Genomic DNA, 15,885 nt, shown 5'->3' with positions numbered 1-15,885 from the left:
CTAAGGCCAATGGTCATTCTCTGTCCCTATCTGATTCTCCACAGGTAGCCACTTTCTCCTTGAGAAACTCTCCTCTCACTTGGCCTTCTTCTCCTTTCTTGCTGGCTGACTCATCCTCATTTCCCTGACCATTGGATATTGGAGGGCCCTAAGTTCAGGCTCCAGGCCTTTCCTCTTTCTTATGTATGTCTCCTTGGTGATCTCATGCTGTCTCATGGCTTTAAACACCAGCTGTATGCCAGTGACTCTCATAATTATGTCTCCAGTTCCAACCCTTTCTGGTCCTCAGACTCACAAATCCAACTGATTGTTCAACATCGCCAATTGGATGGATGTGTAACTGGCATCTTAAATTTAGCATGTGAAGTCTGAATCTGGTGTACTTCCAATCTGCTCCTCTCACTGTTGCATAAAGGCAAGGTCATCTTGCAAGTTCTTGCCCGTGATCCTCTCTGTGTGTGTGTGTGTGTGTATACATAGCGTTTTCTTACATATTTACAAATTATATGATATTTGTAAACAGGATTAGATGTGAATGGCTGAAGCCTTGCCATTGTTAGTTGCATACCCATTAAGAATTGTGATGACTGCTTGGAGGATTGACTCCTTTGTTATTATGTAATGATCCTCTTTATTCTTGATTATTTTAATTGCTTTGAAGTCTGCTCTATCTGAAATTAATATAACTACAACTTTTAAAAGAATTTTCAATTTTGTGGGTACACAGGAGGTATATATATTGATAGGGTGCATGAGATATTTTTACACAGGCATACAATGTATAATAATCATGTCAGGAGTAAAGGTATCCATCACCTCAAGCATTTATTATTTTAGTTATTTAAAAATGTACAATATACTATTATTGACTGTAGTCACCCTGCTGTACTATCAGATAGTAGCTTATTCTATCGAATTATTTTTTGTACTCATTACAAAATTTCCACTCCTCTCTCCCCCACTACCTTTCCTAGCCTCTGGTAACCATCATTCTACTTTCTATCTCTATGAATTGGATTGTTTTAATTTTTAGCTCCCACAAATAAGTGAGAACATGAGAAGTTTGTCTTTCTGTGCCTGGCCTACTTAGCATAATGACCTCCAGCTCCATCCACATTGTTACAAATGGCAGGGTCTCATTTTTTTTTTTATTACGGCTGAATAGTACTCCATTATGTATAAGTACCACATTTTCCTTATCCGTTTGTGTGTTGATGGACACGTAGGTTGCTTCCAAGTCTCAGCTATTGCGAATAGTGCTGCAATAAATGGGAATGCAGATACCTCTTTGATACACTGAGTTCCTTGTATTTTGGGTATATATCTAGCAGGGGGTTTGCTAGATTATATGATAGTTCTATTTTAAATTTTTTGGGGATCCTCCAAACAGTTCTCCATAGTGGTTGTACTAATTTACATTCCCACCAATGGTGTGTGATGGTTCCCTTTTCTTCACATCCTCAGGAGCATTCGTGATTGCCTGTCTTTTGCATAAAAGCCATTTTAGCTGGGAGGAGATGATATCTTGTTATAATAATAATTTTGATTTGCATTTCTCTGATGATCAGTTATACTGGGTACCTTTTCATATTCCTATTTGCCATTTGTATGTCTTCTCTTGAGAAATGTCTGCTCAGATCTTTTGCCCATTTTTAATTGGATTATTAGATTTTTTTCTATAGAGTTGTATGAGCTCCTCATATATTCTGGTTATTAATCCCTTGTCAAATGGATAGTTTGTATATTTTCTCCTGTTCTGTGGGTTGTCTTTTCACCTTGTTACCTGTTTGCTTTGTTCTGCAGAAGCTTTTCAACTTGATATGATCCCATTTGTCCACTTTTTACTTTGCTTGCCTATGCTTGTGGAGTATTACGCAAGAAATCTTTGTCCAGCCTAATGTTTTGGAGAGTTTCCCCAATATTTCCTTTCTGTATTTTCATACTTTAAGGTCTTACACACACACACACACACACACACACACACACACACACACACACACACGTGTGTGTGTGTGTGTGTGTGTGTGTGTGTATATATATATATATAAAATTTTATTTTATGTTTTGGAGACGGACTCTCATTCTGTCACCCAGGCTGGGGTGCAGTGGCATGATCTCAGCTCACTGCAACCTCTGCCTCCCAGGTTCAAGTGATTCTCCTGCCTCAGCTTTCCAAGTAGCTGGGGTTACAGATGTGCCACCACCATGTCTAGCTAGTTTTTGTATTTTTAGTAGAGACAGGGTTTCACCATGTTTCCCAGGCTGGTCTCAAACTCCTGGCCTCAAGTGATCTGCCTGCCTTGGCCTCCCAGAGTACTGGGATTACAGGCATGAGCCATCATACCCAGCCTGGGGTCTTAGATTTAAGCCTTCAATCTATTTTAATTTTATTTTTGTATAAGGTGAGAGATAGGGGTCTAATTTTATTCTTCTGCATATGAATATCCAGTTTTCCCAGCACCATTTATTGAAGACTTTTTTTTTCCCCAATGTATATTTTTGGCACTTTTGTAAAAAAACGAGTTCATTGCAGATGTATAGATTTGTTTCCAGGTTCTCTATTGGTGTCATCAGGCAATGTGTCTGTTTTTATGCCAGTACCATGCTGTACTGTGTACTCTGTAGCATAATTTGAAGTCAGGTAATGTGAGTCCTCTAGTTTTGTTCTTTTTGCTTAATGCAACTTGGCTGTTCTGGATCTTTTGTGGTTCCATATAATTTTAGCATTTAAACACATTTTTTCTAATTTTAATTTAAAAAAAATTTTGTATAGTCTCACCATCTTGCCCAGGCTGGTCTCAAACTCTCAGGCTCAGGTGATCCACCCACCTTGGCTTCCCAAAGTATTGGGATTACATGTATGAGCCACCATGCCCAGCCTGTTTTTTTCTATTTCTGTGTAGAAAGTCATTGGCATTTTGATATGCATTACATTGAATCTCCAGACTGCTTTGGGTAATATGACATTTTCACAATATTGATTCTTTTAGTTTATGAACATGGAATATCTTTCTATTTTTTGGTGTCCTCCTCAATTTCTTTCATAAGCGTTTTATAGTTTTCATTGCAGAGGTCATTCACTTGTTTGGTTAAGTTAATTCCTAGGTATTTAATTTTATTTATATTTATTATAAGTGGGATTACTTTTTCAGATTACCTGCTGTTGGCATATAGAAATGCTACTGATTTTTGTATGTTGATTTTGTATCTTGTGACTTTACTGAATTTTTTTTATTAGTTCTAATAGTTTTTTGGTGGAATCTTTAGGTTTTTTCCAAATATAAGATCATATCATCTATGAACAATGATAATTTGACTTCTTCTGTCCTTTTTTTTTGAGATGGATTCTCACTCTGTCGCCCAGACTGGAGTGCAGGGGCATGATCTTGGCTCATTGCAATTTCTGCCTCTCTGGTTCAAGCGATTCTCCTACCTTAGCCACCTGAGTAGCTGGTATTTCAAACTGCCACCACCTCACCTGGCTAATTTTTGTACTTTTAGTAGAGATGGGTTTTCACCATGTTGGCCGGGCTGGTCTCAAACTCCTGACCTCAAGTGATCTGCCCTCCTAGGCCTCCCAAAGTGCTGGGATTACAGGCATGAGCCTTCCTTCCCAATTTGGATGCCCCTTCTTTCTCTTGTCTCATTGCTATAGCTAGGATTTCCTGAACTATGTTGACTAACAGTAGTGAAAGTGGGTGTTCTTGTTGTGTTCCAGATCTTAGAGGAAAGGCTTTCCATTTTTCCCCGTTCAGTATGATACTAGCTGTGCATCTGTCACATGTAGCTTTTATTGTGTTGAGGTATGTTCCTTCTATACTCAGTTTTTTGAGGGATTTTATCATGAAGGAATATTGAATTTTGTAAAGTGCTTTTTCAGCATCAATTGAAGTAGTTATATGGGCTTTGTCCTTCATTCTGTTGATATAATATATTGCATTAATTGATTTTTATATCTTGTACCATCCTTGCCCATTTGGTCATGATGAATGATCAGTGATGAATTTAATGTGTTGTTGAATTCAGCTTGCCAGTATTTTGTTGAAGATTTTTGCATCACTGTTTATTGGGGATAATAGCTCACAGTTTTCTTTTTTTTGATGTGTCTTGGTCTGGTTTTGGCATTAGGGTAATACTGGCTTCATAGAATGAGTTTGTAAGTATTCCCTCCTATATTTTTCAGAATAGTTTGAGTAGAATTGGTATTAGTTTTCTTTAAACATTTGATAAACTTCAGTAGGAAAGCCATTGGGTCCCTGGCTTTCCCTGGCAGACTGACTTTTAAAATTTTCTTCTTAATTTCTTCATTGATCCTCTGGTCATTCAGGAGCATATTGTTTAATTTTCACGTGTTTCTATAGTTTCCAAAATAACTCATTATTGATTTCTAGTTTTATTCCATGTGGTCAGGGAAGATTCTTATTTTTCTTTTTTAAATTTTTTTTTGCCTTAGGCATGGTTTTTATTCACTTGGACACTGTACAAGTATTACAATTTCCTTTTGCTGTAAAAAGTATAAAAATAATCTCTATATAGGAATCCATTCGTTACTGTAAATCTTTCTAAATCTCCGCAAATGGCTCTAAATAAGGGTAAATGAATAAGCAGAAATGAAGAGGAGGTTATGGGGCAGCAGGAGGTCCAGCCAATCCTCAGGGCTGGACCACCCAGACTCCTCACCAGAGACCTCTGTTCCTTCTTTGTAGCCACCCCCACCACCTGCAGGTTCTAGGGCTAAAGGCCCAGAAGGGGGCACGTGAGAGGGCCAGGAGGTGCTGGAGGGTCAGGGGTAGGAGACAGTGAAAGAAGCTAGGGGTGGTGCTGGCATGTGCCCAGCTCCACCCAACCCTTCCCTCCTAGGGGAAGGAGCTGGCATGTGAGCAAGATAGTGAGGCTGGACAAGCTGCCCTACGGGGATGGGGGGGAGGGGGGTGGCGATGACGGCTCTTCGGTTCTGTGCCACTTGCCACTGGGTGGCAGCTGAGCCTGGGCTTGGGAAGGCCGCAGCAAAGGAGAAGCAAACACTTTGGCTCCACAGTGGTAGGGGCTGAGCCCCATTCCCCTGCTCCGCGAGCGCAGTAGAAGTGCCAGCGTAGAAGCGGGAGCTGTGGCCAGAACTGTGCAGTGAGGGGAGGCTGGAGAAGCCAGGTGTCTGTGGCTCTCAAGCTGTGTAGGGGTCGGGTTGGGGAGGTCCCCAGGCAACCCCCAAGTCAGTCTGGGTCCCAGCCACACAGGGCATGTCCCTGTCAATCAGAGGTTGAGAACAGGCACATCAAAGAGGTCACAGACACCTTCACTCTCATCCAGGTTGTAGATGTAATCGTGGTCTCCCGGGGGTGGAGAAAGACGGAGCAGGGGGGCAAACACTTCTGAGGACATCAACTCCTCCAGCAGCTCTGAGCTCATGCACTCTCGTGTGGGACCAAAGATTTCTGACAGCTCTTTGGGGAGTTCCAAAACGCCTATGGGGTCTGCCTTGATGGGCTCAAAGGAGGTAGAAGGATTGGGTCCAGATGAACTGCTGCTGTTACTGCTACTGCTGCTGCTGCTGTCCAGCAAGGCAGAAGACTGCAGTGGCCGGGTATCCAGCGCTGTCGGGCCCAGTGGGAGTGAACTGAGCTCAGCACTGTCTTTGCTATCAGTTCCAGGGCCACCACTCACTGCACCGACAGCCCCTGTGATCTCAGCTGCTGGGCTGGCCATCCCCTGGACTTCTGTGCTACCAGGGACAGGAGTGGGAGTGAGCTGAGGACTATTTGGACGTGAGGCTTCCTGGGACTGAGCAAGGGCAGGCTTGCACAGAGGTGGAGGCATAGAAACAGCAGGTGGGCTCTGGAGCAGGTCTTCAGGTGGTGGCACAGGCACAGCCACAGAGGGTGAGCTCCATGCCTCCTTATTCACCAGCAGAACCTCAATGGGGCCACTAACACTCTTCAGGTGAATCTGGTACTTCTTCTGCCCATTGAGACCCTCTGGGATGGGCACCTCCAGGCTGGTGCCTGATGGGGCCTGGATGGCCAAGAGGGTATCTCCAGCAAAGCATCTGCAGATGTCCTCATGAGTGACGTAGGCCAAACAGCTGTTCTGCACGTCCTCTGTGACATTCTGGATGCTCTGCTGCACCCACACCTTGTGCTGGTTTAGTTCTTGCTCCCGCTGTTGCAGCTCCTCAATCTCTGCCTTGAGCTCAGTCAGCTTGTCGGCAATCTCCCGGGTATTGCAGCCGGGCCCCACACCCTTCCACTGGATGCTGTTCTTGGACTTTTTCTCGATCAGCCCGATACCTTCTGAAACATTGGTAATGTCATAAATCCGGCGCTTCTGGCGTACAGCTAGGGTGTCAGCTGCCAGCTTGAGGTCAAGCACGCCGTCCTTGGCCTCCTGCAGAAGCAACACGAGCTTGGTGGTGAGTAGTCCCAGGTTCTTTTCATGTCGGCTTGGAGTGCCCGGGGGTGGTGGCGCCTGCGGCCCAGCCTCTGCCATCTTGTCTGCCCTCAGCCAGGCCAGGCCAGGCCCTCTTTTTTTAATTTTAAAGACTTATTTTGTGGTCTAGTAGATGGTCTATCCTTGAGAATATTTATGTATTGAGAAGAATGAGGATTCTGCACCCACTGGAGGAAATGTTCTGTAAATATGCATAAGGTCCATTTGGCCTATAGCAGAGAAGTCCAATGTCTCTTTGGTGATTTTATGTCTGATGATCTGTACATTGCTAAAAGTGGGGTGTTGAAGTCTCCAGCTATTATTGTATTGAATTATATCTTTCTCTTTAGCTTTAATAGTTGCTGTATGTATCTGGGCTCCAGTGTTGGGTGCATATATGTTTACAATTGTTATATCCTCTTGCTGTTATAACCTCATTATTATATAATGACCTTCCTTGTCTTTTTCTTTATAGTTTTTGTCTTGAAACCTTTTTTTTTTTGAAATGGAGTCTCACTCTGTCACTCAGGCTGGAGTGCAGTCGTGCCATCTTGGTTCACTGCAACCTCTGCCTCCTGGGTTCAAGCAGCTTGAGCCCACCTGCATCAGCCCCACCAAGTAGCCGGGACTATAGGCACATACCACCAAGTCTGGCTAATTTTTGTATTTTTAGTAGAGATGGGTTTCACCATGTTGGCCAGGCTGATCTCAAACTCCTGACCTCAGGTGATCCACCCACCTCGGCCACCCAGTATGCTTGGGATCACAGGCGTGATCTGCTATGCCTGGTCAGTTTTTGTCTTGAAATCTCTTGTTGTCTGATATAAGTATAGCTACTCCTGCTGTCTTTTTGTATACATTGGCATGGAGTATCTTTTTCCATCCCTTTATTTTCAGTCTATGTGAGTCTTTATAGGTGAAATGTGTTTCTTGTAAGCAACAAATCATTGGGTCTTTTTTTTTTTTAATTCATTCAGCCACTCTCTCTTTTGATTGGAGAGTTTAGTCCATTTACATTCAATGGGATTATTGATAGGTAAGGACTTACTCCTGCCATTTTGTTGTTTGTTTTCTGGTTGCTCTGTGATCTTCTCCTCTTTCTTTCCTTGATTCTGTCTTCCTTTAAGTGAAGGTGATTTTCTCTGGTGTGTTTAATTTCTTGCTTTTGTATCTGTGGTATGTTTTTTTGATTTGAGGTTACCATGAGGCTTGCAAATAATATCTTATAACCTATTATTTTAAACTGATGACAACACTGATTGCATAAACAAAGAAACAAACTAACAAACAAGCAAAGAGAAAATGAATAAAAACTCAACACTTTATCTTCATCCTTCTACTTTTAAACTTTTTGTTGTTTCTATTTATGTCTTACTGTGCTGTCTAGGTCTTGAAAAGTCATTGTAGTTGTTATTTTTGATTGGCCCATGGTTTAGTCTTTCTACTCAAGATATGTAAGTAGTTTACACATCACAATTACAGTGTTATAATATTCTTTTCTTTTTTTTTTTGAGATGAAGTCTTTCTCTATTGCCCAAGCCGGAGTGTAGTGGCATGATCTTGGCTTACTGCAACTTCCATCTCCTGGATTCAAGCAATTCTCCTGCCTTGGCCTCCTAAGTAGCTAGGACTACAGGCATGTGCCACCACACCTGGCTAATTTTTGTATTTTTAGTAGAGATGGTGGTTCACCATGTTGGCCAGGCTGGTCTTGAACTCCTGACTTCAAGTGATCCACCTGCCTCAGCCTCCCAAAGTGCTAGGATTATAGGTGTGAGCCACCATACCCAGCCTATTCTGTGCTTTTCTATGGAGTTACTATTCCCAGTGAATTTTGTGCCTTCAGATGATTTCTTATTGCTTATTAACATTCTTTTCTTTCAGGTCTCGAGGTAGTCTTATTTGGATTAAATCTGCTTGGTGTTCTATAATGTTCTTGTACTTGAATATTGATATCTTTCTCTAGGGTTGGGGAGTTCTCTGTTATTATCCCTTTGAATAAAGTTTCTATCCCTATTGTTCCCTCTCTACCACCTCTTTAAGGCTAATAAATCTTAGATTTTCCCTTAGGAGGCTATTTTCTAGATCTTCAAAGCATACGTTATTCTTTTTCATGATTTTTATTTTGTCTCCTATGACTGTGTATTTTTAAATAGCTTATCTTCAAGCTCAATAATTCTTTATTCTGCTTGATCAATTCTGCTGTTGAGAGACTCTGAGAGGCTGGGTACTGTGGCTCACATCTGTAATCCCAGCACTTTGGGAAGTCAAGGCAGGTAGATCACTTGAGTTTATGAGTTCAAGACCAGCCTGGGCAATATGGTAAAGCCCTGTCTCTGCCAAAAATACAAAAAATTAACCAAGCGTAGTGGTGTGTGCCTGTGGTCCCAACTACTCAGGAGGCTGAAGTAGGAGGATCGCTTGAGCCAAGGAGGTAAATGTTGCAGTGAGCCAAGATTGCACCACTGCACTCTAGCCTGGGTGATAGAGTGAGACCCCATCTGGAAAAAAAAAAAAAAAAAAAGACAGAGATAGACAGACTCTGATATATTATTCTTCAGTATGTTCCTTATACTTTTCAACTCTAGAATTTCTGCTTGATTCTTTTTGTTTCAATTTCTTTGTTAAATTTATCTGATAGGATTTTGAATTCCTTTCCTGTATTATCATGAATTTCGTTGAGTTTCCTCCAAACAGCAATTGTTTGTATTCTCTGTATGAAAGATCACCTATTTCTGTCACTTTGGTCGCTGGTGCCTTATTTAGCTCAAATGGTGGAGTAATGTTTTCCTGAATGGTCTTGATGCTTGTGGAGTTCGTTGGTGTCTGGGCATTGAAGAGTTGAGTGTTTATTGTAGTCTTTGAAGTCCAGACTTGTTTGTACTCATCCTTCTTCAGACAACTTCCAAGGTATTCAGAGGGACTTGGGTGTTGTGATCTAAGTTTTTGGTCACAACAGCCAGATCTGCATGAGGGAGCACCCCAAGCCCAGTAATGCTGTGGCTCTTGCAGACTTGTAGAGGTACTGCCTTGGTGTTCTTAGATGAGATCTGGAAAAATTCACTGGATTACCAGGCAGAGACTCTTGTTCTCTTCCCTTACTTTCTCCCAAACAAATGGAATCTCTCTCTGCTGAGCTGTCTGGAGCTGGGGGTGGGATGACATAAGCACCTCTGTGGTTACCACCACTGGGACTATGCTGGCCAGGCCTGAAGCCAGCACAGCACTGGGTCTCACCTAAGGCCCTCAGTAACCGCCGCCTGGCTACCACCTATGTTTGTGCAAGACCCTAGGGCTATACCATTAACAGGTGGCAAAGTCAACCAGGCTTGTGTTCTTCTCTGCAGGGAAGCACATTTCCCCTGTTCCCAGGTGGGTCCAGAGATGTCACCTGGGAGCTGGGGCCTGGTGTTGGAAACTTCAGGCATCTATCTGGTGCTCTATTCTACTATGGCTGAGCTTGCACCCAAGCTACAAGATGACTTCCTTCCCACTCTTCCCTCCCCTTTCTACAGTAGATGAGTCTCTTCTTAAGGCCGGTGTTGTCCCAGGTGAGTACTGCCTGGCTACTGCTGATGTTCACTCGAGACTCAAAGGCTCTTCACTCAGCTTGTAGTGAATACTTCTAGACCCGGGACTCTCCCTTCAGGGCAGTGCGCTCCCCTCTGGCTCAGGGCAGGTCCAGAATTACCATACAAGAGCCAAGGCCTGGAATCAGGAACCCTACCAGCCCACTTGGCGCTCTACCAAACTGTGACCAAGCTGGTACCTAAGCCTCAAACAAAGTCATCTTAAATATTTGTATTTTCTTTATGCTAGAAACATTTATTCTCTTCTAGCAATTAAAAAAAATGAAACATTTTTTTACAGGTGGTGTCTCACTCTGTCACCCAGGTTAGATTGCAGTGGTGTAACATATCTTACTGCAGCCTCGAACTACCAGGCTCAAGTGAGCCTCCCACCTCAGCCTCCTAAGTAGCCGAGATTGCAGGTGCATACCACCATGCCTGGCTACTTTTTACGAAATTTTTTGGTAGAGACAGAGTTTCGCTATGTTGCCCAGGCTGGTCTCGAACTCTTAGGCTCAAGCAATCCTTCTGCCTTGACCTCCCAAAATGTTGGGATGATAGGCATGAGCCACCACACCTGGCTTCTTCTAGCTATTTTGAAATATGCAATAAGTTTATTGCAAACTATAGTCACCCTAATTATCTATCAAACATGAGGTCTTAGTTCTTCTATCAAACTGTATATTTGTACCTATTAATCAACCTCTCTGTATGCCCCCTCTCTCCTTCCCACACTCTGGTAACTACTGATCTACTCTCTATCTTCCTATACTTCATATTGAAATATACTTTTTAAGCTCCCACATACGGGTAAGAACATGTGACATTTGTCTAGTTCTGAGCTTATTCTATTTCCTCAAACTGTTTTTGCCTTTTAGTCTGCCTTGTCAGTTTCTTTTTTGAGACCCAGACCTGGTGTCTTGCATGTTGGGTTCAGATAACTTGTTTTTTTAGTTTATAGATCTCTGGATCAAGATAAATTATAACCAAACCTGATGTGGAGACAAATTATCCTTCATGGACTTTGAGTTTGATATGATTGTTTTTCCCCACTTAGGGAGACGGTGTGTGTATTTTGACAGAATATTTGGTGAGCAGAGGTGTGGATTATTTTCAGCTCTCTGCCAACCAGATGCTTTGTAAGTTGTACCTCCTTCATCATTTGTGATTGGTGGGGCCACATGACCAGTTTTTATTTTGTTTTTTACTTTTTTTTTTTTTTTGAGACAGAGTCTTACTCTGTCGCCCAGGCTGGAGTGCAGTGGCACGATCTTAGTTCACTGCAGCCTCTCCCTCCTGGGTTCAAGCAGTTCTTGTGCCTCAGCCTCCCGAGTAGCTGGGGTTACAGACCTGTGCCAGCAAACCTGGCTAATTTTTGTATTTTTAGTAGAGACAGTGTTTTTCCTTGTTGGCCAGGCTCATCTCAAACTCTTGACCTCAGGTGATCCACCCACATCAACTTCCACAAGTACTGAGATTACAGGCGTGAGCCGCTGTGCCTGGCCACACGACCAGTTTTAGACAATGAGTTTTGAGAACTTATAATACTTATAAGGGCTGAAGTTCTACTTGATGAAATGAGACTTTCTAGAATTCTTTTTTTCTGTCTTTCATGATAACCAGCTTTGTTTCTTCAGCTGGTAACTAAATGAATGCATGTGGAGCAATATCCCAGCTGACATGTGGTTTCAGTGAGAAATAAACCTCTGTTGTTTAAGCCATTATTGTCTGGGAGTTGCTTGTTGTCTTAACATAATACAGCCTAGCCTGACTGTTAACACGGCGTAACCTTACATCTTCTTTAGGTCTTGACTTACATGTAATCTTTTCCTCAAGGCCTTGAGATTGCACCCATGCCCACCCCATCACTCTATCCCCTTCTGTACTTTGATTCCTGTACCACACCTCTCTTAATATAACATCACATAGTTTGCTCATTTATTTTATTATTCATCTCCTCCTACCACCAGAATGGAAGCCCCTAAAGCAGTGATGGTCTGAGTTTGAGTTCCACTGAAAAGACCCTTGAGACGGATTTGGTGTTGGTCGTTCATTTGGAAGATGATTCTGAAGGATACAAGAAAGGGAATTGGGGAAAAACCGAGAAGAAAGGAAAATCAATAAAGGAGGCATTAGTAAACTTATTACTGCTGCGAACAATTCTTTGGAGATCCTCTGAGAAGCCCTGTTGAACTGAAATTCTCATACATTTCCTACCTGGAGATAGAAAAACTGGAGTATTGTCCCCAACTCCTGCCATTGTTGGATGTAGGGAGGCTTAAACCTCTGGCACATCCAGGCTGACCTGTGCGTGGGCTGAGCAAGCTTGCCAAGTGCAGAGAAAGCCTTCTGGCGGAGAAGCACAGAGGTAGACACAGTTCCTGTGTGTAGGAACTGTCCAACACAGTTGCAGGTGTATCAAGGGACATGCAGTGGCAGTACTAGCAGAATCTACTGTAGAGATTTTTGCTTCCTTTTTTTTTTTTTTTTTTTTTAAATGAGATGGAGTCTCACTCTGTTGCCCAGGCTGTAGTGCAGTGGCGCAATCTCAGCTCACTGTAAACTCCAATTCTTGGGCTCAAGCAATTCTCCTGCTTCAGCCTCCTAGCCTCCTGAGTAGCTGGCATTATAGGCGCATGCCACCATGCGTGGCTAATTTTTGTATTTTTAGTAGAGATGGGGTTTCACCATGTTGGTCAGGCTGATCTTGAACACTTGACCTTGTGATCCACCCACCTCGGCCTCCCAAAGTGCTGGGATTACAGGTATGAACCATCACACCTGGCCAAAATTTTTGCTTATTATTCCCTGGTGTATCTCCAGCCCCTAAACGGTGTTTGACAAATTTTAAATAAAAATGAGTACACTATAGTGGACATTCAGTGGATGTGTGCCCACCATCCATTTTCACTTTTGTAATTAACCCTTTCCCTCTTTTCCCTTGGGATGCTACCTCTCCCCATTTCTCAGCCGGGGGCTTTGGTTGGGATGGGACTGAGGTCTAGTTACTGGGTATGGACTACCTCTTCAGCCCCCACTCTGAAGATTTAATATAATCAACCTTTCTTACTCACCTCCTCCTCCCCACCACAGCTGTCTGTTTAAAAATGGACACATGACTCATTTGGGACCAATGAGAGTGAATTTTGGGGTTTATTCTCTCTTTCTCTGTAAGGATGTGAGGTCTGGAACAGCTGCAGTCATTTCACCACCATAGGAAACCTGCACCTTCTGAACTGACTGCATGAAGCCCAAAGAGAAAGCTAGTAAGAAGGCAGAGAGGGGAGGAAGAGAGTCTGGGTTTTTAAAAATATCTTCTGGAGCTGCTGGATCAAGCCTCACTTGAAGCTAGAACTAAATCTGCACTTTTAATTCACATACTCAATAAAAAGTTCTTTATGTTGTAAGCCAGTTTGAGGTGGATTTTCTGTCACTATGGCTAAAAGAATCCTTGCTTATTCTACACCTAACTCACAGGCTTGTTGTGAGGTTTAAATAAAATAGTACTTAGTGAAGTCTGGTACACAAATAACACTCAATGAATGGTAAGCAATGCTGTTATAATTATTCACTTTTACAGAGTTATGTGACCTTTTTATTCTCTACTCCAACATTGGCATGTTTCTGTTATTCTTTTCAGTATTATTTAATTTCTTCCCCAAAGGAGAGAGGCTAAGAGTATTGCCCAGCCACAGGCTCTCAGCCACCACCCCGAGCCTCAGATTCTCCTCACACAGCCACAGCCAGAGAACGATACACGGCCCACGTGGTGTGGTTCTAATTCCTCTGACATCTCATTTTCACTGTTTGGCAATATTTGTCTCATCAAGCTTACACATAATGTTTTCAGCGAAGTGCTCCAAATGCCTTTTTCAGGAATCCGAATCCACATGAAAACAATGAAAACAAGAGAAAGGTGTAAACTTTCCAGAACAGGCCCAGAATCTGGAAATGTGATAAAGAGGTTATTGTGCGCCCGAACTTTTCACACAAGAATCGGAGGAGATTTAACACATGGAATAATAAACAGAGGAAGGCTGGCTAATGCAGAGCAGATGGGCCTGCAGGGCAGTGCTCCGCATTTCAACATCTTTCCCCTTGGACCTTTGGACTCACGGTGCATGCGTGATGGTGTCTTTAGCTAAAAATAAAGCTACTGCCTTTGAGGCAATCATAAATATGGCTCATTTGATTTCTGGGGTGATTGGTGGACTAAAGTTTTCAAGAACCTACTATGTGAAAGGCATTTGACATTCACTGATTTAATCCTAACCACTACTCCATTTTGAAGGAAAAAAATGAAGGCTCTGAAAGTGTAAATCACTTACCAAAGGGTACACAGCCAGGATGAGCGTGGAGCCAGGATCACCCCAGATCTGTCTCGGTGTATGTCATGGCTCTGCAAACTGGGGCAATAGGTGAGCAGAGAAAAGAGTCAGAAGCCACATAAAATTGAGATGGATTCTCTCTCTCTCTGTCTCTCTCTGTCTCTCTCTGTCTCTCTCTGTCTCTCTCTCTCTCTCACACACACACACACTCACACACACACACACGCTCTTACATAGTAATAGCCTTATTAAGGTATAACTGATGTACAATAAGTTGTACATTTTTCTTTTTGAGACAGAGTCTCACTCTGTCGCCCCGACTGGGGTGCAGTGGCGCAATCTCAGCTCACTGCAACCTCTGCCTCCTGAGTGCAAGTGATTGTCCTGCCTCAGCCTTCTGAGTAGCTGGGATTACAGGTGCCCATCATGATGCCCAGCTAATTTTTGTATTTTTAGTAGAGATGAGATTTCACCATGTTGGCCAGGCTGGTCTTGAACTCCTGACCTCAGGTAATCCACCCACCTCTGCTTCCCAAAGTGCTGGGATTACAGGCATGAGCCACTGCGCCCAGCCAGCTGTATATATTTAAAGAATACTATTTGATAAGTTTTGACAATGTCTGTAGCTGGGAAACCATCACCACAATCATGATGGTGAGCATATCTAATACTCTGACAAGTTTCCTCCGTCTTTTGTAATTTCTCTTTGCCATCCTGCCTGTTGCTCCCATTCTTGATCCCAGATAACCACTGATCTGCTTTCTGTCACTATAGATTAGTTACATTTTCTAGAATTTTATATAAATGAAATGATACAATATGTACTATTTTTTTCTGTCTTTCACTTGCGAAATTATTTTGAGATTCATTCATGTTATTGCTTGTTTATTCCTTTATATTGCTGAGCAGTTATTCCATTGTATGAATATGCCACAATTTGTTTATCTATTCATGTACATATGGACATCTATAGACGTTTGCACTTTTGGGCTATTAAAAGTCAAGTTGGTGTGAATGTTTGTAGACAAGTCTCTGTATGACATGTATTATTTTTTGGATAAAAACCTAAGAATGAAATGACTAAATTATATTGTAAGTACATGTTTAACTTTAAAGAAACTGTTAAAACTGTTTTCCAAAGTAGTTGCACCATTTTACATTCCTATTAGTAGTGTGTGAGAGTTCCAGTTTCCCCACATCTTCACCAACACTTGGTATGGTCAGTCTTTCAAATTTTTGTCATACTAATAGGCATGTAATGGTATTAAGTCTCTTATGGTTTTAATTTGTATTTCCCTAATAACTAATAATATTGAGTATATTTTCCTGTTTTGGTTTGCTATCTATATATCTTCATTAATTGTTCATATCTTTTGCATATTTTTTTGAGTTGTTTCTTATCATTGAGTTTTGAGAGTTCTTTACATATTCTGGATACAAGTCTTTTAATAGATATATGTTTTGCAAACATTTTCTCCAAGTCTAAGCTTGTATTTTTATTCTTATAACATTGTCTTTCGAAGAGCAAAAGATTTAAATTCTGGCTAAGTCCAATTTATATTATA

General features: G+C 42.1%; 2 protein-coding genes across 2 annotated transcripts; one reads left to right on the top strand and one right to left on the bottom strand.

The window, feature by feature from the left end:
• CUNH3orf35 (chromosome unknown C3orf35 homolog) lies at positions 1-14,243 on the top strand. The gene is given in 4 exon segments (XM_017508442.2): positions 1-12; positions 13,168-13,537; positions 13,633-14,083; positions 14,085-14,243. Coding segments are annotated over 2 exon segments (387 nt in total). The 5' UTR covers positions 1-12; positions 13,168-13,537; positions 13,633-13,855.
• Positions 4,447-6,508, bottom strand: LOC108289125 (transcription factor E2F4-like). The gene has a single exon (XM_037731324.1). It carries the CDS (start codon positions 6,481-6,483, stop codon positions 5,251-5,253), a length of 1,233 nt encoding a protein of 410 aa, XP_037587252.1. The 5' UTR covers positions 6,484-6,508; the 3' UTR covers positions 4,447-5,250.
• Positions 14,244-15,885: the final 1,642 nt, after the last annotated feature.

The sequence above is a fragment of the Cebus imitator genome, unplaced genomic scaffold, assembly GCF_001604975.1.
Source record: "Cebus imitator isolate Cc_AM_T3 unplaced genomic scaffold, Cebus_imitator-1.0 Scaffold391, whole genome shotgun sequence".
Classification (NCBI taxonomy): Eukaryota; Metazoa; Chordata; class Mammalia; order Primates; family Cebidae; genus Cebus; species Cebus imitator.
Note: the sequence above shows the minus strand (reverse complement) of the source record. Positions and strands in the feature narration are given on the sequence as shown.